Source organism: Molothrus aeneus, chromosome 27 (assembly GCF_037042795.1).
Source record: "Molothrus aeneus isolate 106 chromosome 27, BPBGC_Maene_1.0, whole genome shotgun sequence".
In the NCBI taxonomy this organism is placed as follows: domain Eukaryota; kingdom Metazoa; phylum Chordata; class Aves; order Passeriformes; family Icteridae; genus Molothrus; species Molothrus aeneus.
This window is the reverse complement of record NC_089672.1, coordinates 468,026-489,230: the sequence shown is the minus strand read 5'-3', so window position 1 is coordinate 489,230 and position 21,205 is coordinate 468,026. Positions and strand designations below refer to the sequence as shown.

Sequence of the window (21,205 nt, the reverse complement as noted above, 5' to 3'; positions counted from 1 at the left end):
TCAGCACTCACTGCCTCTGCTTGGTGCTGTCAGCTCAAAGCAGCTTCAGCACCAGTTTGCAGTAGCACAGAGACCCTTCCCCACTGGCAGTGTGTAAAAGGGAGCAATTAATAAGAACAGTTAATTCTTGAGAAATTAAAGTAAAATTCAGATTATTTGGATATTAAAAAAAAATTGTTTGACAAGTTTCCTCTTTGTGCAGTATTTATGCAGGATCTCACTTCACCTTCAATGAGGATGTTTTCTGCTGCTGAGGTAGAGAAGGGTGTTGGTAGTAGAGGAGTTGAATTGTTGAGCACAGGAATCCTCTGACAGTTTTCCTTGGATAATTTTTTCTATTTATACAGGGTTTTGTTGTTTTGTTTTGTTTTCTTTATTTCTTCAATGTGAAAGACTGAAGATGCACAGCTGGTAACTGTGTTTGATTTATATTAGGAAACATGGGGGTAAGTTACTCCAGGAAAGACCAAATGGCTTCCTGTTTCAGCAGGACATTTCTTCTGCATTAAAAATACACCTCTGGCAGAGCCTCCCTCTTGATCCTGAGCCTAGGCCTTAGTTCAGGTGAATGCCATGTATGCTCCATGTTCTAGATCAAGCAGGGAACAACATTTAGGCCTTATCACCAATGTGGTACTCCCCATCAGCTGCAAGGATGCCAGAGGCATGTGACTGGTGATTCAGAAGCTGACAAAGGAGGATATTGCATTTGCCAACCTCATGTAATTTTGAATATCACAGCACAGAGCTCAGAGCAGTAGGGTGCAAGTCCAACAGTTTCTACTGTAAGTTTGTGATTTTACCTGCTCAACATAATACTCATATTTAGATTCATATGTGGGAAGCAGCTGTTATTTCCTGCACCATGTTTTAACAGTGCTGCAAAATCAGAAATCACTGTTCTACTTTTGGCTGACCGTTTATGTTTTCTTTTGCAGAGCCATAGCCCTGCCCCTCAGTACCAAATTGGGTGTGAGAGACAAGCAGAGACCAAAAGCTCAGCCCAACCCCGTGCTGGAAACATTCTATAGGACACGCTGCAAGAACCCTAAAGAGGTGAGTCCCTTCTTTCTTTGCTTTCCTGTAGATTTAGTGTCTTTAGCCAAAGAAAATCCCATTTGGAATCCTGAAGTTTAGCAATGCCATTCGTATCTGGAAGCTCAAGAAAGGAAACACTGTCGCCCTGGTTAGCTGAGAGCAGCCTGCCAGGAGGCTCCTCCTGCAATTCCATCAGTGCTGAGCAGTGGCAGCTCCTGTCCTTGCTCACCCATACACAGCACAAGCTGCAGCACTGGGGGCTCTGCCTGAACATCAGTGACACCTTTTTACTGTCAAGGTGCCCAGGGAGCTTGGGAATTTATATCCTTGGGAAAACTCAAAGCTCTCTGGACATGGTCCTTGACACCTGGCTCCAGGCAGCTCCATTTGAGCAGGGCCCATTGGATGAGATGATTTCCATGGTCCCTTCCAACCCCAGCCGTTCTGTGATGGCTTCTTTTCATACACTGGCAAATCCTGAAAAAAATCAGCTGCCTTGAGCTCCCACATTGCTACTCCCTGCAGCTCAGCCAGTGTGTCTTGCTTGATCTCCTAGTCCTAGACTGGGTCATTCTGTTGCCATGCAGTCCCTGAGTTTGAGATTGGCCTTGCAAGAAGCCAAAGTCTTGGCCATCGTCACAGAGATTGGGAGGGGCTTCAGAAACCTGCAAACACAACTGGTGGGTAGTTTTCCCCTGAGGGGTAAGAAAAATGTTTTTCAAGAAATTGGCAAGATGACCCAGAGTTATAATGGCTGCTGCTGATGGGAAAAACCATTAGCAGGATTATGAATTGTCAGGCAATATTAGAATTCAGCCTGGTCAGGGAAGTCTCTGAGTGTGAACTATGTGGTAAGGAAAGCAATCTGATTTTATTTCAGCTTGTTTTTGTAGACTTTCTCTTGGCCTCAAAGCAATAGCTGTGAACTCATAGAGGATGGGTGAGTAGGGTGCTCACCATGGGTTCCATTCCCAAGGAACAATCCTGCTCCAAACACATTGCTTCACCAAGGCTTTTGCAGCATGGTTTTGCTGCAGTGGGGCATGAGGAGCCCCAGGATATGCAGTACCAGGTTAGAAATAAAGGAGAAGAGACTAAAATTAAAATGCAGGCATTGATCTGGGTAGTGCAGCCAGCCCATCTCTGCAGCAGGGGGAAGGAGTGTTCTGAGGGACACTTGTCAGTGGTTGACCTTCCTCTTGCCTTTCTGTCCACAAAATCCAGACATTTCTCAGTATAACTGCTGCTACGTCAGAGATCTAACTCAAGGCCTGGCTTTGCCAGCAGGTTTTTCCTGTGGCTCTTCCTGCACCCCTGTTGCACTAAGTGGTGCTTTTCTCCCAGCAGATCTGGGATACTGGAACAGATCCTCACCATGAGACAGCAGTATGAGGTGAAGCAGGAACTGCTGCCTGGCTCTCTCCACTCGCTGGGTACACCTCAGCCAGTCTGCTGGCTCCCTTCCCCTCCCATGAGCTCTCAAACCACTGCTTAGAGGCAACTTTTACTTGTCCAGTACAATATGAGATTTTGCAGCTCTTGGCAGCCATTTCTCGGGAGAATTCCACATGATGGAGCAGTTAGAGAATGTAAATTAGCATCTCCATTTGTCTCTACCTCCAGAAAAGGGCTCATAAAACAGCACATTTGAAAGCAGCATATCTGAAAATTGGTCATCAACTTATTTTTGTACAGCATGCTCAAAGTATGTAGGCCAGTCTCACATGATACTAATTCAGGTAAATGCATTCCATGAAAAACTATTGCTTTATTTAAAAAATAAGGTTATCCATGATGACACTTCCAAGTAGGAATATAAAACATGACAAACTCTCAACAGCCTAAGGACAAGAAGGAAGGTAATTGCAGGATTTCTGTGAGTTATATATTGAAGAATTACCCCAACAAGTTTACCACAAGAGGAGAATATCCAGTAGGAAAATGATGTTGTCTCTGTTTATGACATCCACCATGATGCTGCATCAGAATTGCTGAGAGGCGTGACAAGGTTCAGTGCAGAAGCATAAAATAGGATTTAAGCTGCAGTGATCTTTATTGGACTGACAGATTTTAAGGATTTGATCCCTGAAGACAGGGTGAGAAGTGATTAGGCAACAAAATCACGTGAGGAGACAAGACCAGTTTGAAACTGGGGAAGTTAACATAAAAAATGAGAACTTTCAACATTAGTATTTATAACCAATTGATTAGAGGAGAATGGAAAGATTTTCTGCTATCCAAGATCTTTACACTGGGAATGGAGAGCTTTCAGAAAGATGCCTTGGCTTGAACAGACTTCGGCTGGCCAGGGGCTCCAGCTGGGCTCTGTGGTGGGTCAGATGAGATATTGCCCTGTCTGACCTTTGAATCTGGATCTGAGCCTGCTGCCTCACCTCTTTTCCAGGGTGAGCTCCTCAGTTTAGCCAAGCAATGTGACTTGCCAGTGAGGAAGGTGGAGAAGTGGTTCCGGCACCGGAGGAACATGGACCGGCCCAGCCTGTCCAAGAAGTTCAGCGAGGCCTGGTGAGCAGGAGCACAAGCCATGAACTCAGGTTTTCACTGGAGCTGAGCTCCACAGACAGCTCACTGCCTCCCCCTGCCCTCCATCCCTCCACAGAGATCCCAGCTCCCTGTCTGCCCTCCATCCCTCCACAGAGATCCCAGCTCCCTGTCTGCCCTCCATCTCCCCAGAGAGATCCCAGCTCCCTCCACAAAAAGCATCTTGGGTCTCCCTGACCCACTTGGCTCTGCTATTACTCTCTGCTGCTTCTCTGTTAAGAAACATTTCTTGCTTTTCCCCCTTATTTGCAATCTCAAATCTCCTTTTGCTATTGTACCTTTATTCCTTACTGGGCCCTTGTTTCTGACCTTTCCTGACTTTGTCACACTGGCATCCTGCTTTGACACACATTTGAACCTGAGAAACTCTCTGCTGTTTACATCTTACTGCTTTGCTGTTGCTTCAGTTCCTACTATAAAGGCATCCTTTCTGTTGCCTTCCCCATAGTTTCCCTTTCTGCATAGATTCCTTCTGCTGCACCTTTTCTGCAACTATTTTGCACACTGTTGCTTTCAAAAGCTACAGGCAGCAGGCTGGATTGGATTCTGCTGTCGTTTGTCTTCAGCATCCTGAAAGTCACAAACCAGCATCCTTCCACAGGGGTGGAAGTTTGTGAGCAAAGAGCAAAAACTGCCTTGGAAACAGTTGTGTGGAAATCCTCCTTGTTATGTGGAGGCACAAAATAAATTTCAGGACAGACAGATTTGCATGTGAGTCCTGGCTCAGCTTTCCACAGAAAAGGAGGGTTCTCCACAGGCTGGTTGGAATGCCTCATTTACAAGGGGCTGCTCTGCTATTTGTGTAAGGAATTGGGCTCCCCCAGGAAGGCCACATAAGCAAAAGAAATCATTAAATACCTGGAGTACTATCTATCTAAAAGTACTATACCTGGAGTTCATCTATCTAAAAGTGTGTATCTGTATCCATTGGGTAGTCATCAACTTTGGGCTCATCAGCATGTGTTCCATTTAACAATCCACCTGTAATTTGAAACCCCTGCATAAAAACCCTAATTCAAAAAGAAAAGAATGTGTATTATTTAGAGTCTTTCCCCTGGCCCTCTGTTGCCATGTGCAGTCTGTAGACAGAATGTCTCTCTGATGTGACATAGCAGCTTTACAGAGTTTATTTTTGTCTTGGAATTCCTGGGGCTTTCATTGACAGGTGGAGTCTCTCAAAATGCAGTTATGTCTGAATTGTTATGGAGATTTTTGGAAATTAAAGGACTAGTTTAGGCAGTTTTACTCCTTTTCATATTTCCGGTGGTTCATTTATTAATAACTTGTTTATTCAGTTGGGCTGAAATTCCCCCATTCCTTACTATGTGTGTGAATATTCAGGTGACCTGCCTCTGTCCACTGAACTGGGCAAACAGTTTGTTGTATTTCTGTGTGGGTTTAATGTTGGAAAGTCATTTCTGGCTCCTCACTGGGCCAAACATGACAGTAATTAGTTACTGTACATGATAACAAATTTAGCAGGCTGGATCTCCAAAGGCCTAGGAGAGAGATTGGCATTGTTTCACTTTTACAAATGCATCTGCTACTGCTGGGAAGCTTTGGGATTATTCTCCTCAGGATTTTAATCAGCAAGATTCTTGTGTCCTCTGCCATCTCTACAGCAAAGGAATTGCTCTTTGTGAGGTCTGTGAAATGTGCTGGTAAAATGCAAAGAGCTGGTCCTGTTTTGGTCAAACCTTGAACATACTAACGTGTCTTTGCCTTAATAGTGTTATTCTTTTAATTAGTGTGAGACTTGCAGCTCAGGGCTTAATGAATAGGATTCTAATGCCCTTTTTTTTTTTTTTTTTTGTTTGTAGCTGGAGATTTACATTTTACATCATTTCTTTCTTCACTGGACTCGCTGTCCTGTATGATGTGAGTACACCTGCTGTTCTACCCAGCCAATGCCTGCGAGAATGGCAGAGTTTGTTGTCAAACATGCCTTTTCAGATCTTCTTCTAGAGGTTTTCCATACAGGTTGGTGTGTATCCCCTGCATAGCACACTTAGGAGACCACAGACATACTGGACCATGCCTATTTTAAGGACTCCAGAACCAAGATGTTTCCTCTTCTTCTGGCAAAGCAGAAGGCAGTTGAGATTGTATAAAAGTAAATTTCTGTAGGGTAGGAGATAGAACACTTACCTAGGCTGGAAGCTGCAGGGCCTGTTTGTGTGTTGTACCCAATACCTCTTTAAGGCAAATAAATTTGGCTTCCTTTGGAGCATGGACTGCAATTTAATAATTTTATCTGCTAATTTTGTTTTCCTTAGCCAGGATGTGATTGGTTGAGGCTCATGCCTCAGCCTTTTCTCTAATTTGATAAAGAGTGAGTTCTCTTCATACAATTTGTACTGCGTCATCAGGCAGAAGTGGTAACAGGAGCCGTGGGTGTGCTCTTGTCCCTGAGCTGTGGTCACTGAGCTGGGACTAGGGCACTGGCCATCTGCTGCCTCTGTTTTCAAGGTTCCCCTGACTCTTTTGCTGTGTCTGGTTCCCTAGGGGAGATTTGCAAAAGTCTTCTGGTACAGTCTGATGAGTTAAGCAATGTAAAATGTGCACATTCCAAGGCAACAGGCACAAACTCTCCTTGTAACCTCTCATTGTAACACGTGAAGGACGTTTCATTTACACAGATTTTTAAGTCAGATTTTAAGGTACTCAAAAGTATGAGGAATAGAGGATGAGCTAGCTGAGGAGTGAAGGTATCTGAACCCCAGCTGCAGTGTTCTGTGGATCTGTACATCGAAACAGAAGACTGTTCTTTGAGACCAGCTATTGAAATTTGGTCTGTATGATCTACTTAGCATTGTACAAGAGCCCTATGGCAACAAGGGACAAAATCATATTCTTCAGCATGTTGTCTGTCCATTATATGGATGAAATACCATTTTCACTTTTTGTGACCCATGTCTTTATTCAACACACATCTTACAACTTTCACAAAAAAGGGAGACATCCATCCTACAGATAGCACCTCTAGATCCTGTAGCAAATATATTATTGTTACCTAAATTGTACTAAAATGACTACTTTAAAAAGAAGGACAAAGAACTAACATGACAAGGCATATATACCTGTGAAATTTTCTAACTTTCACAGGTTTATTTTGTAACCTGAGCAGCTTTTAAATGTGTGTTTGTTTTTGTGAAACTCCCTTCTTTCTTTAGGAAAAAATCAAATGTCTAAATTCTGCATTAGTAGTTTTGGGCTGACAGCAAAAACCTCTGCCCGAAAGTCAGTGAAACAGCCTGTAACAAAAGAAAGTTATCTTCCAGCAGGCCACTAGAAATCAGCTATGTTTGCTGAGAATAGAGGAATGATGAAATTCAGGGATCTGGAGTTCCTTTCTAGCTTAGGTAAACAGTATGCCATAGTTGTTTCGCAGTTTTTACCTTGTGCTTTCTGGTTCTATATCACACATCTCTCCTGGTTCTGCACATGTATTTGCTGTAAATTCTATTCCCAACCTCACTCCCAGTCAGCAGGAACCGTGTCTGTTCCAAGTCACCACTGCACCTAAAACCACTGCCTCCTGCTTTGCCTCTGTATCACCCACATACCAGCAGTGCTCAGTGGGAAGAAGAAATGCTGCCTTCTTGCCTGAGCTCTGATACCTGGAACGCTGTAGAACTTAAAGAAAATTACCCTCATAGGTGTGAGGCATTGCTGTGCTCCGTGAGCTCTGACCCAGTCTGGGCACAGCTCCAGACAGAGCCTGCTCCATGCAGGGAGGACTCTTGGGGACTTTAGTTGCCATGTTTCTATGAAGGTTTCAAAACTGCCAAGTTCTAAACTACCAATTTTCTGTTGAACAGAGTAGGATCTTTTCAGAGGTTCATTACTTAACAAACTGCAGCATAACCTTCACTGTTAAAGGAAAAAAACACATACCTGACGCACCAGTTTTCAACCTTGTATCCACATTTAAGTGTTATTGTCTAAATCACAGATATTCCTAATGAAATATTTATAAGATTATTTTTAAATGGTCAAAACATCACCACCACCTCAAGCTTGTAGAAGATGGTAAAAAGTTGGGAGAAGTCTTCTCTGAGTTATTTTATTTGGAACAGTTAAATAGCGTGTGAGATTTCAGGCAAATAGCCATAATTTGGAAATGTCACAAGCAGATGCAAGTCCTTGTAGTTGAAATCTCTTGGCAATTGGATTCCAGACAGCGAGACCAGCTCTGCCTGTAATAAAAGACAACAAAGTCTATAGTAGTAACAAACTAAAGGAATTAGACAACTGATACGTAAAGAACTTCTCTGATATTCTCACATATGTGTTGCATTTTTGTTGCAGAAGCCTTGGCTTTGGGACCATAGAGAGTGCTGGACAGGATATCCACAACAGGTGAGTCACACAAGAAGGAGAATTGCTGTTATCAGTCTTGTATTTGTTTCTGTATTTTTTGAAAATCAAATTATAATAGTGACAAAAAGAGGACACTGAATTAAATTCAGACACAGAAAACCTAAGAATTCAAAGTCAGACCCTCATCTGAAGAGAACATCTTTGTACCTGGTCTCATCTAATGGAAGAGAAGATGAATTGGCAGAGCACTTTGTCACTTCTAAAAGAAAATGAAGACTTATGTTCCAGGGGTTTTGTCTGACAGTCAAAGCTAGAGCAAGACCCCTTGACTGTATGTGGAGGTTGCAAACCCAAAGAGAAAAGTAATGCCCAATTCTAACAGCATGAGGCACAGGAAATGTAATGAGACTAATGACTTAAGAGTGAGGCAATGCCTTGGAGGATGAGTCTCTGAGCAATCCAGTATTGCTTGAAGACAAAAATTTTAGGGGCAAGTCTGTAGTTCTGTGTAAAAATTAAACCATACAAACAAGTGAGGCTTGAATAGGAATGTAAGACTGCAAGGATCACTTGGCTCCCTCTGTCTCCTGCTCTGTACACTTGTGATCCATGTCTTGTCAAAACAATGGGAGCCTCCATAAGGGCACACTGTGATGGACTGACCCTGGCTGGCCACAGTGTGCCCACCAAGCCCATTTTTCTCTCCCCTCCTCAAATGGAAAGGGGGGAGAAAATATAGAAAAGGCTCATGGGTTGAGATAAGGACAGAGAGAGAGCATACCCAGTTGCCATCACAGGTAAAACAGGCTTGACTTGGGGAAAAATATTTTAATTTACTGTTAGTGAAACAAGAGTAGTTTAATAAGAAATAAACCCAAATCTTAAAAGCACCTTCTCGCACCCTTCCCTTCTTCCTGGGCTTAACTTCACCCCCACATTCTCCACCTCCTCCCCTGCAGTGGTGCAGTGAGATGTGGAATGGGGGTTGTGGTCAGTCCATCACACCTTGTCCCTGCTGCTCCTTCCTCTGGCTCTGGTAGAAGGGTTCTCCAGCGGGAGACAGCTCTCCATGAACCTCTCCACTGTGGGTCCTTTCCACAGGATGCACTCCATTAGGAATGGACTGCTCCATCCTGGCTCCAGCACAGGTCCACAGGTGCTGCCAGGAGCCTGCCCCAGCACAGGGTCTCCACAGGCTCAGAGCTTCCTTAGGCCACGTCCCCCTGCTCTAGTCAGGGGTCCTTCAGGGACTGCAGGTGTATTTCTGCTCCCTGTGGACCTCCATGGGTGCAGGGGCACAGCCTGTATCACCATGGCCTGCTGGGGAGTCTCTGCTCCACCACCAGGACCTCCTCCTCCTTCTCCTCCTGCGCTGACCTGAGGCTCCACAGAGCTGTATCTCATATTCTCACTCCTCTCTCCACACCACTCTTGCCCAGCAGTTTTTTCCATTCTTAAATACATTGTCCTTGAGCTGCTGCCACTATCATTTATGGACCCAGTGGCACATCCATCTTGGAAGTGTCTGGAGCTGGCTCTGTTGGACAGGGGGCACTTCTGGCATGTCACAGAAGCCACCCCTGCCCTTACCCCACTAGCAAAACCTTTCCATGTAAATCCAACACACTCATTTTCCAACATTTGTAACAACCAGAAAAGACCAAAACCAGGGTTGGTCATGTCCCACTGGGAAAAAGCAAGTCAAGGACAAACCTGTGTATTAGCAGGAACAACAAATGTATTAATTACAATTTCTACTAAACAGACCACACCGTGCTACAGACAATGACAAAAGAAATACCAGTTCTCCCAAATAGTCTGATCTTTGGGGGAAAAAATAGCTTCTGATCCAGAGCTCCTGTTTGGATAACCTGGAGGGTGACCAGCACATACCAGCTAGGGAGATGTTCATATCCTCCCTGGAAGCCCCAGGGCATCCAGGTGTGCTTCCTCTTGTGGCCAATTGCTGGTGCTACAAAGGAAAACAAACTAAAATTTATGAAGGCCATAAATAACCAGTTGGTATTAGGGAGCACGATACTTCATGCTCCTTTGAAAATGGTTGCAAAGCCACTTTAGTCATAGTAACTATTAATCAAATAGATTCAGGTTTAAAGAGGTCATGTAATGCAACAACAGCAAAAATTGCTTGTTAAGTAACAAAATCTTGCTGAGTGGGTCTAAGCTTTCTGTTTCCCAGCTGTAAAAGCCCAGATAATTTACCCAAAAGAATGTGAATTACATTTCCTGCTGGGGTTGGATTTTCCCCCCATTAGTTTGATTAAATTGGAAAATTTGTGACAGAGTGCAGGGTATCTGAAGCATCTTCAAGCCTAAAAAGGGAATGGTTTATTCAGCTACTCCTTTTCCACCATAATGAATTGGTTTATGTAGTTTTTAAAACTCTCTACTGTCTGCTCAGGAATCTGAATAATGTTGAAGAAATCCTAAAAATATTCATGATCTTCATGGTGGTTCCCTAAATGTTTGACATGGTGTGGTAAAGTTGAATTTCCCCTGCTGTTTGATTTAATCTTGGCACAGATGACATTTAGTAAGTGAGTGTGTTGTTCAGTTGAACTATTTCCCCCTGTAGCTGCGGGAGCCTGCTTTGTTGATTTGGTTGTAATATTGGGTTTTCGCTGCCTGTTTTTGGTAGCAGGGGGCTACAGAGGTGGCTTCTGTAAGAAGTTGCCAGAATCCTCCTCCGTGTCCAGCAGAGCCAATCCCTGGTGGCTCCAAGTTGAACGTGCCACTGGCCAAGGCTGGGCCAATTACAAATAGCGGTAACACCTCTGTGATAACAGATTTAAAATGAAGGAAAAAAAAAAAAAAAAAGTTATTGCACAGTTGTACTTGCAGCCAGAGAAGAGCAGGCTGAGAACATGGGAGAGGAACAACTCTGCAGACACCAAGGTCAGTGGAGAAGGAGGGATAGGAGGTGCTCCAGGGACCAGAGCTGAGGTTCCTCTGCAGGCTGTGCTGAGGACCAGGGTGAAGCAGCTCTGCCCCTGCAGCCCCTGGGGATCCATGGGGATGCAGAGGTCCACCCACAGCCCTTGGGGGTACACAGGGGATGCAGAGATCCACTCAGCCCATGGGGATCCACAGGGGATGCAGAGATCCACCCACAGCCTGTGGGATCCACAGGGGATGCAGAGATCCACCCACAGCCTGTGGGATCCACAGGGGATGCAGAGATCCAACCACAGCCTGTGGAAGAGGAGCCCACACCAGAGTAGGGGGATGCCTGGGAGGAGGCTGTGGCCCCGTGGGAGGCCCATGGAGAGAGGAGCCCTGCTCCTGTGCTGCAGCAGCCTGTCCTTGAGGGACTGCACCACATGGAAGAGTGACCCATGCCGCAGCAGTTTGGGAAAGACTGTTCTCCATGGGATGAACTTATGTTGTGCCAGTTCACAGAGAGCTGTTGCCTGTGGGCTGGACTCACACTGGAGAAGTTAATGAAGAACTGCTTCCCATGGGAGGGACCCCACAGCACAGCAGGGAAACCATTCCTCTCCCTGAGCAGCAGGAGAAGCCATGGGTGATGAACTGACCATAACCCCCATTCCCTTGTCCTTGTCACTGGTGTTTGAGGTAGAGCTGGGAAGGAGGGAGGGGCAGGGGGAAAGGTGTTTCTAAGGGTTTATTTCACTTCTCATGATCATGCTCTGATTTTGTTAGCAATTAACTTAATTCATATCTCTAATTAGAGTCTGCTTTGCCCATGACTATATTTGATGAGCAATCTGTCCTGGTCCTTGTCTCAACTCATGAACCTTTTGTTATATTTTCTCTCCTCTGTCTAGCTGTGCAGGGGAGTGACAGAGTGGCTTTGGTGGCTGCCTGGCATCCAGTCAGCATCAACCCACTACAGTTGTCTTTTGCCTTGGAAGGAGTTTTCACTTGCAGCCCTTGCACTAATGTATCTGATGGGTGTTTCCCTGTCTCTCCCTCTCTCACAGCCTCTCCAACCCTCCCTGTTCTGGTACTACATGCTGGAGCTCTCCTTCTACTGGTCACTGGTCTTCACCTTGCCCTTTGATGTGAAGAGGAAGGTGAGTGGCAGTCTCAGGGGAGAATCAAGTACAAACAGGACTCAAGCTGAACACTTAGGAGAGTGATCTCGAAGAGCATGTGTATAGTGACAATCAAGGTTTTGTGGCAGTCTCTCCTTGCTCATTCACAGGAATTTTCATTACCACTCATTGGAAGTGGAGAACACTAGCCCTGATATAGAAAGGTGCAAAGTACTGCAGAGTTCTCAATCCAAACTTAAAATCCAAATATAAAAATTGCTCTTTTGTAACTCTTCCAGGCTGCACTGATCATAGAGACGGGAAAAGAGGTGGTTCTCTGCCAGTAAAGCTGCTTGTGTTCCTGGTGCCAGTGTCCCAACAGACAGGGTGCAGCATCAGGCCATGGCTGGTGGAGGGAAAGAATGTTCTTTGTTGTGAGATCCTCAGTTTACACCATGAGCTCTTCATTCCTGGGTCTCCTGGTTGCCTACATTTCTAGAATACATTTAGTAAAATAATTATGTGGGTAAGACTTTGTAGAGGGAGGTTTCTTAGTCACTAGGTAGAGAGATATCATTGCTACCTGCAGGCACCACGTTTAGACTGGAGCAGGAGGTACATTATGCATTTTATTCTCTGCTGTTCCCCTTCTCACCAGGATTTCAAGGAGCAGATAGTCCATCATGCTGCAACCATCTTCCTGATCAGTTTTTCATACTGTGCCAACTACATCCGCATTGGGACACTGGTGATGGTGATTCATGATGCTTCTGATTGCTTCCTAGAGGTGAGCCAGGCAGAGCCTAATCAGCAATGGTGCTCTTCAGTCACAGAATGTCCTTCTGTCTAACACAGGCCAAGCACTGGGGTGTTCCACAGATCTTCTGCTGCTCTGCTGACCCAGCCAAGGGTGCCCAGCTGAGAGCTGGGCAGAGCTGTGGTTACCTGCACGCAGATTGTGTCATACATGTCTCATTAACCCCCTGGAGTGTGTGCAGATGCTGTCTTGGCTGCAGTTTAATTGTTCTTTTTCCTTCCAGCCAACTAAGATATTCAATTACATGAAGTGGAAAAAAACTTGTGACAGCCTCTTTATGATCTTCTCAGCTGTCTTCCTGATCAGCCGCCTGGTCATTTACCCCTACACGTGAGTCTGCTCAGTGAGGGGACATGGAGGAGCTGCCTCCTGAGAGACAGGAGGATTATCTGGGGGCTGCAGCCTTTGGTTTTTGTCCTGGAGCATGGATTCCTCCCCTTTGCACCTGCCTTGGGGTAAAAAGGCTGCTCTTTGGGTTCATAGAGCAGTCCTGGAGCCCTGGCTCCATCTCGTGTACTTCAGGTGGGGAACTGAGAACTGGGATAGGTATAGATGGAAGTGGCTGATCTGAAACTTCCTCTGTGACTACAAATTTCTGGGGCTTAATTGTGGCCCTGTTAACAACATGCTTTCCCTGCACTGCAATCCCCTCTGTTTTGCAGAGTGCTTTATAACACCTACTATTACTCCATGGAGATATTCCAGCCCTTCTTTGGATACTACTTTGTGAATGTTCTCCTGATGATTCTGCAGCTGCTCCATGTCTTCTGGTCCTGCCTAATTATTCACATGGTCTACAAGTTCGTCCTCCAGGGCACGGTATGCATCAGTTTGTACTGTCCTTTACATCACATGGGGAGGGAGGGTCCACCTGGACTGCTTGAGAATACAGGGGTCCATCTGGCATGGATTCCTTATTGTTCTATTGAAATTATACATGCATATTTCCAACAGTGAAGTAGAAGGAAACTCAGTTGTATTAGGGAAAGTTGACCAAAAAATTTTTTATGAATACTGGGTCCACTTCTGATGCTTATATTCAAGAAAATTATGGATTGGACTCCAGGAGAGATGTCTGTGAACAATGCCAGTGACTTCTGAGTAAAAATCCCAACACTTTGTGCAGTGTGATTTGCATTTGTAACGAGACTAAGAAATCAAGGAAGAGGAAATTGTCATGACTGGTGAGGTCAGTGCAAAAGTGTTTCCCTTATTGTACAGGATTTTTGATTACAATTGTGTTATGGTGCTGTAGATTTCACACAGTAGGTATTTCTGTCTAAACCAGCTGCCTGGGCTCTTCTTCCAGCAGTGGAAGGCAACAGGCATGCCCAAATTAGATCCATTCCATACTTCACCTGCCAGTGCTGCTCAACAGGCACAAAGCAATCAGAGATGAGTATCTGAGCTCCAGCTGTATAAACTGAAATGGAATGCATCCCGCATCTCACTCTTTCTGGCCTGTAGTATTTGCTGTGCAACCAAAGTGCTGCTCAGTATGTTCCCAAAATCAAAGCCATGACTGGCCACATGCCAAGGATAAAGTCCAAAGGTGACCAGTCAGTGCCTTGTGGGAAGTGACCTCAGAGCCCAGGATGATTTGTTTTATTAGTATCCAACTGAAGAATTCTGTCTTACAGGAACTGAGAGCAACCATTAAAGGCTCTTCTTTATCCTGATTGTCCCCATTTTATTTACCTGCCTTCCCTTAAAGTAGCACAGAGCAAATTACTAGCAGATCAGGAAACAGGGCCGGAAATGAAGATACAACTGAATACAGCCTTTTACTGTTTTCCTAGTTTTTGTATGGGCTGAATTACCACTGCAGTTACTGTCATGTAAAATGATGGGGTAATAAATAGTCTTATTAGAAAGTAAAGAACCAGCAGGGAAGAAAATCCTGAAGCATATCCGGAATTTTTCCTATTTTATCTAAAATGGATATGCCAGATTTGATATAAAATATATTTGAAAACTTTCTGTACTGAGCAGTAAAAAGCAGAAAAGAATTGTCCTAAACAGATCCGTTTCAATGACAATATTTAGTAGCCCAAAGCAATATCAGCAAGAATACAGGACATTCTCTCTTTGAGAGCTACAAAACTTTTGCTGCAATCAGTTCATGTTCTTCTTGCAGGCCTTTCTGGTCTCCACAGTTTTCCTCTCTGGCTACAGAATAATCTTTACCACCTTCTCACATGATGTTTCCTAATCCCAAGTAATTAGTACTCAGCCTAGATACTGAAGTACAAGTTTCATTCCCTCATAGAGGGAGGAGCTTTATAGTTCCTTTGGGAATCTTGCCAGATTTAAGGCCTCAGCCACATTCTCTGGCTATAAATGGATATATTTAGAAATATTGACTATTATTTGTCCTTATGCTGCAGGTCCAGACTCCTGCATATTTCCTGATCTGTCAGTTCCAGAGTGATCTAAGGTGCAGGTTGTTCACAGCAGATCCTATCTCCCACCCATATTGTCCTTGGAGGCAGAGTGAATTCAGTGCAAATTTAGATTTTTACAAATCCTGTCTGCATCTGGTTGTAGTGATCTCTGGAAAGAGCATGAGCTGAAATAGAGTTCTCAGTATGATTTGGGAGATCTCAAGAAGAATGGACAGCCATAAATGGAGACTAAATTTCTGGGCAGCACCTGATTTTCCCCTGAGCAGTTTCTAAAGCTGAGGTCACAGAAGGGGTTTGCAGCTTTCCCTCTCTGTCCAACAAGGAGTGTGACACTGTGAATTTGTCCCCAATATTGGCATCTTATATGGCAGAGTAGAGACAGCCTGAGAAGCCAAGAAGTGCTGAGCTGCTTTTTTCTAAGCTGTCATTTTATCCCATTATTTCTTTTTTGCCTTCCTTTTAAGGCAGATAATTAAATACTTAGAAGTGGATTACAGATCTCTCAGTCAATAAACAGCAAGAGGAAAAACCTGACCATAAACCTGAATGCAGTCAGAGTGGAGTGGCTTTGTGTTGAGCCTTTGGGAAGCATGTTTCCAGCCTGTCCCGAGTGTTGTCAGCCTGCAGCCACCCAGGCATGTAGGCAGAAAGCTCCTTGTCCCTTTTGGAAAGTGTAAACGAGCTTGACTAACTGCCTCCCCCATCCTTCTCCCTCGTGCCGATGACCAGGGCAGCAACGTGGATCTCCTCAGGCTCTCCACAGTTGTCCTCAGTCCTGGGCATTTGTGGTTTTGCTCTGCTTCACAGCCTGTAATTCCTAATTTCAGGAATTATGTGTATCAGGAATGTGTATCAGGGTCACAGATGAGATTCCAGTGAGACTGAAAGCAAAGAGGCAGGGAGAATCTGCTCCCAAGGGTAATGTGAAAGCTGAAGGGACCCTGTGCTGAGTGGCTTAGGCAGCAGGTGCATGGTCAGCCTGTGGCTCAGCCATCACTGCTGCTTGTGCAACTGCTGTGTTTATCTGGCTTCTCACTCACCTGCCTTTGTAGATGGAAAAGGACATGAGAAGTGACACAGAAGAAAGTGACAAGGATGAAGAAAGAGATAAAATTAGAGAAAAGGAGAAAAATGGGATCACGTGTTTCAGCAACGTCACAAGCAATGGTTACATCCAGAGTAACGGATCTGAGCCCCTGGACAACAGAGCTCACCGTGCCAATGGCCATGCCAAGGAAAGATAGCTGCTGTCCTGTGCTGCTGGCCTGGCCTCCAGCAACCCCAGGCCACCATCTGTACAAACAGTTTTGCTCACTGTGTAGATAACCTGGAGTGCAATTGCAGTATTGTAGCTGAATTCCTGCTTCCCATAAACCGAAGTGTTTATAGCCAGTGGATATTTGAAGGAAGTTTTTTGTCTTCCTTCAGTAAAAGCTTACTATAGGTTGTAGCCTCAAAACAGATAGCAAGGGATCAAAGTGGTTTGACTTGTATTAAGACTGTACCATAATTGTTGTCAAATGTGTTAATCTTGAAAAATACTTTAAAAATAAGACGGTGGGTAACTCTGGCAGTGTCAAGTTTTACCCACCTAATGTTTGATAGGAATCTGTTTAGCCTGGATCAGCCTCTGGAGGCCCTGGCCTATTGCCAGTAATTATTATGGCCGACGAGTAACAAATCTTATCACTGGGATACCTCTTCTGAGAAAACAGGTGCCCTGTATACACTCAAAAAATTAAAACTGAGTATAGTGAAATGAAAGCTTTTGGAAAGGCATAAGATAAAACATGCTCTTCTCAAAGGAAGTACTCTTTGTGCCAGTGACCAGTTTTGTAATGTGTGGATCTCAGTCCCTACTTACTGCCCCTAAGCTCCAAAGCCCAGGCTGGAGGAGTACCCACAATCACATTGGAAGAGCTGGGAGTACCACAAATCACATTGGAAGAGCTGGGAAGTCCAGACAGCTGTTTCTCAACACTTAGGAGTTGGACTCAATGATCCTTGTGGGTCCCTTCCAACACATAAAATTCTGTAATTCTGTGATAATTGAAAGTTGGAAGCACATGTTGTGTATGCTGTGATCTGAGCGTATGGTCCCACCTCTCTGCAGGTGCTGTGCTCAGGAGGGATATTGAAATGCTACATCATTTTGTACTACTGAATGTAAATGTTCTTTATAAATTACTTTTAAAGGTTTGATGGTCTGGTCTCTTTTCTACTTCTTTACCCACCAGGAGGTAAACCTGGCTGGCTGCACCTTACAGGTGGATGTGTGATGAGGGAGACCCATGTGGGTGCCATTGCCAAGGGGAAGATGCTGCCTGCACAGGACACACAGCCACACTGAGCCATGCCAGTAAAGACCTGCAGCTGCCACGTTTGTCTCCTGTTAGTAAGACTGTGTTTGGCCCTGTAACAAGGGACAACTTGGAACACCCCTACACTAGACTTAGGGGCAGGCCAGGTTACTTGGTACTGCCAGGACAATGGCAAGTCCAAGATGGCAACACTGGGGAGGTGCTTTGGCCTTGCAAGAGTAGGAGGAGAGAAATTAATATCTATTCTTTTTTTCTGAGGTTTTAGGAGGCTAGGAAAGCTCCCTGTTGTAAAATCACATCACCTCCCCTCCTAGGAGCAGAATTCTTCCCAGAGTCTGCATAATGCCCAATGGAGCCAGTGTATGTTAATGCCTGCTGGATTTGACCCTCAGGGCTTTGTTGTGTCCTTGAAGATTGAGATAAGCTTGTTAGGAGGCAAATCTGGTTTTTATGAAAGATACATCAAGGATACAGGAGAGCTGTTGGATTTGAGCAAGAATTACTGAGTGCTGCCTTTAGCTGAGCATAACAGTCATGAGTCATTGAGGCAGATCAGCTGATGAATTTGTTTTCTTGCCATCAACTTGCTAAGGCTTGAAGAAGCATTCAGCTCTCTCCCTGCTCCTCCACCTTCTCTCTTTATGTTTGCTCGAGGGCTGGGAAGCTTCTGAGTAGTGTGACAGTGTTTAAGACTTTAGTGTATCCATCCCCTTCTCTCTTCACACATGGGGCATCACAGCTCCCCCCACAGAACAACTGTTATAGAAAACTTGCAGCTAGTCTGTCACTTGTCTGCTGAGAAACCCAGCAGAGCATATCATGGAACCACCAAATCCATTAGATTGGGGAAGGCCTCTGAGATCATCAAGTACAGCCTGTGACCAGTCACCACTTTGTCAATCAGAGCAGAGTCCAATCACTTCTTAATTACTTCCAGGGACGGAGACTCCACCACCTCCCTGGGCAACCCATTCCAATGTTTAACAACCCCTTCCATGAAAAAATTCTTCTTGATGTCCAACCCATACCTCTCCTGGCATGGCTTGAGTCCACTTCCTCTGCTCCTGTCATCCTAATTCCTACCTGGCTGCATCCTCCTGTTAGGGAGTTGTAGAGAGAAGATCACCCTGAGCCTCCTTTTCTCCAGGCTGAGCCCCCCCAGCTCCCTCAGCTTCTCCTCAAAGGACTCACTCTCTAATGGAGAGTTCTGTTTCCAGATGGAGCACTGGGCACCAAGCAGGGCCTGACTCTCTTTTCCCCATACTTTTATCCCCCATATGCACTGATGAGATGTGCATCACACAGTGTGTGCCCACATAATGTTAGTGAGCAGCTGTGGGCGATGAGGCATCCAGCTCCAGGTGAGCCATGAGAAAAAGAGCATATATAGATGCTTCCAGGCTGCTATGAGGTGGGTGAGTCAAGGCTGCCACAGTGTGGCCCTCAGGCTGCTCTAGCCCAAAATTATGGCTGACGTCAATCTGCTGTCCAATCGTGGACATCTGCTGCCATTTTGGATCTTATTTTAAGAATAATTTGGCACGGTTGTTTCCTTCTTCCTGCACACAGTAAATTTCAAAGATCTCCATTATCATGTTATTTCACATTATTTCATTCAGAAATGTATGCCCAAGGGAACCTTTTCTTGGACGGCTGCACTTGGAACAGCATTGCTTTTCTCATTCTCACAGGTACAGCAGACACAGTGCCTGCAAATAAAGACAAGGCCTTGTTCAAAAAGCTGAAGTCATGTCTAAACAAGGGAAGGGACCTATAACTTTGTCAGATGAATGTAAGCAGGCCAAGAAATATCCTGAGAAACAACTTGAAAGGCAATATGAAACACTGACAAGATGGCTGGATTCAGAAATGATGGTGGCAGACAGCAGCAACACAGGGATAGGTCAGGCTAGAGCCAAGAAATGCAGTGAGCTGCCCTGTGTGGCTCCCCAGCTGAGGGAGAGAGGGTTCAATACCTGACATCTCACTGAGAACATATTGCAAGAGGATCCACTTCAGGCCAACAGGGGAGAAAATGTCACCTAGCACACAGATTACCTGAGTAACAGCAAACCTTCAAACCCACTGGCAGGAGGAAATTTGCACTTAAAGGAGTTCAACTACCAACTGTGGAATGCTGTTCTTTGTTTCAAATCATCTTGTTATCAGAAAAATTTAAGAAGGTTCCAGTGGGAATGTAAGAAACTTCAGCCTTCTGTAGTCTGACATGAAGACTGGTCAGAGCAGTAGATAGTATTATATGTGATAGAATGTTGTGTTATTATGCTCCCCCGGTTTAAGCTGGAATGTTCTGTTACCCCCTTTTTCTGTATAATGGTTCTGTCTGGAATTCCCCCTCTTTCCCAGTTATCTGTCCATCACCAGTTACCTTGGAAACTCGTGCCCTTTCTGTCATCCCCAAATGCCCCCCTTTTATCCAGAAACTTCGGTGGTATACATGGAATTATTGGACCGGGGACTGGGGTCCCACCTTTGAGCTCTCTCGGTTGGCTTCCCGTCCTGTCTCTCTGATAAAGCCCGCGCTCACGGTGGGCTCCCATTCGCTGCCTGTCTGAGCTCTCCCGCTCCCGTCTCTCCCATATAACACGTGTATTCCCTCCCCCCGTCGCCCTTCAATCCGGCAGCTCCCCCTGGCTGTTACTCCGCGTTCTGGAATAAAACCTGGACTAGTCCCGGTCGGAGGGACACTCTCCCATCCTTGTCTGTTGGTGCCGTGCCTTTTTATCCGCCTCTGGCAGAGCTGAACGCCGATCCAGCGCGTCCCTGAGACGGAGCGGCTCCCGCTCGCCGAGCCGCGAAACCGCGCACGCTCCCTGCCGCTCCGTCTGCTACCGGGCAAAGAGGCGGCGCAGGCGGGATTTTTAAAGTCACGGTTACCGCAATAGAATTTTTGGAAATAGATGTGAACGTAATAGGAAAGAGTCCCCACAGGGCGGGGGGGTCTGTGGGGAAGTTGTCTCACTCTGCTGGAGTTACCCCAAAGAATTGGTGAGCACATCTAGTGGAGAGAACCTGCACCCTGCTCAGCTTTGCAAAGGCATTCAGAAAGGTCCCTCACCAGCCTGATGAGGAAACCCACCTGAGCTGACTATGAGAGACCAACACTGGTCATTTGCAACTCTGTATCGGTGCAGGTGCCCCCAAAAAGGGGGAGGGAAAGACAAAGCAAAATCAGCTGATAATGAAGGTTCTTCATGATGGTGTTGCAGGCTGTCTGCTGCAGTTCACAGCGCTGAGAGACTGACAGAACACAGGTGAAGCTGAGTGGAGCAGAGGAAGGTGGTGCAGGAGAAAGGGTGTCCTGAAGTTCTGGTCTGTGTGTGAGCACTCCAGAACTGCTCTGGGGAGCAGTGCCTCAGCTTTGTGCTCAGTATATGAGGATTCAAAATGCAAAGAGGATGTGGGATGTCACTGGCCAGGATGAAGGAACCAAAACTGGGACTGCTGGGGCCTTGAAGATGCCAGAAGATTTTAATGGATGTAGACAGTCTCCCCTGGGACCTCCATCCACACCCTCTGCTGGGTGTCAGAGCTGATTAAGAGATGAGGGCTTTGCAGAATGAGAGGGAAAGAAAGAGGGGGGCAAAAGAGATGACTCTGCTGATAGTGTCACCAGGTAGGTGTCATCTGTGAAACAGAGTGAAATTGAAATCAGCCACCTCCTTGACACCCTCTAAGTTACTCTCGTGTACTAGGACATCT

At 45.4% G+C, this 21,205-nt stretch overlaps 1 protein-coding gene across 1 annotated transcript in view; it reads left to right on the top strand.

Annotated features, from left to right (window-relative positions):
• Positions 1-17,361, top strand: part of LOC136566873 (ceramide synthase 4-like) — a 39,759-nt gene extending 22,398 nt beyond the window's left edge. Inside the window, exons 3-11 of the mRNA XM_066566219.1 lie at positions 939-1,056; positions 3,443-3,561; positions 5,418-5,475; positions 7,909-7,959; positions 11,886-11,978; positions 12,598-12,726; positions 12,980-13,086; positions 13,419-13,575; positions 16,214-17,361. Coding sequence (XP_066422316.1) covers positions 939-1,056; positions 3,443-3,561; positions 5,418-5,475; positions 7,909-7,959; positions 11,886-11,978; positions 12,598-12,726; positions 12,980-13,086; positions 13,419-13,575; positions 16,214-16,405 — 1,024 coding nt within the window. The 3' untranslated portion in view covers positions 16,406-17,361. The remainder of the gene's footprint in view (positions 1-938; positions 1,057-3,442; positions 3,562-5,417; positions 5,476-7,908; positions 7,960-11,885; positions 11,979-12,597; positions 12,727-12,979; positions 13,087-13,418; positions 13,576-16,213) is intronic.
• The last annotated feature ends 3,844 nt before the right edge of the window (positions 17,362-21,205 follow it).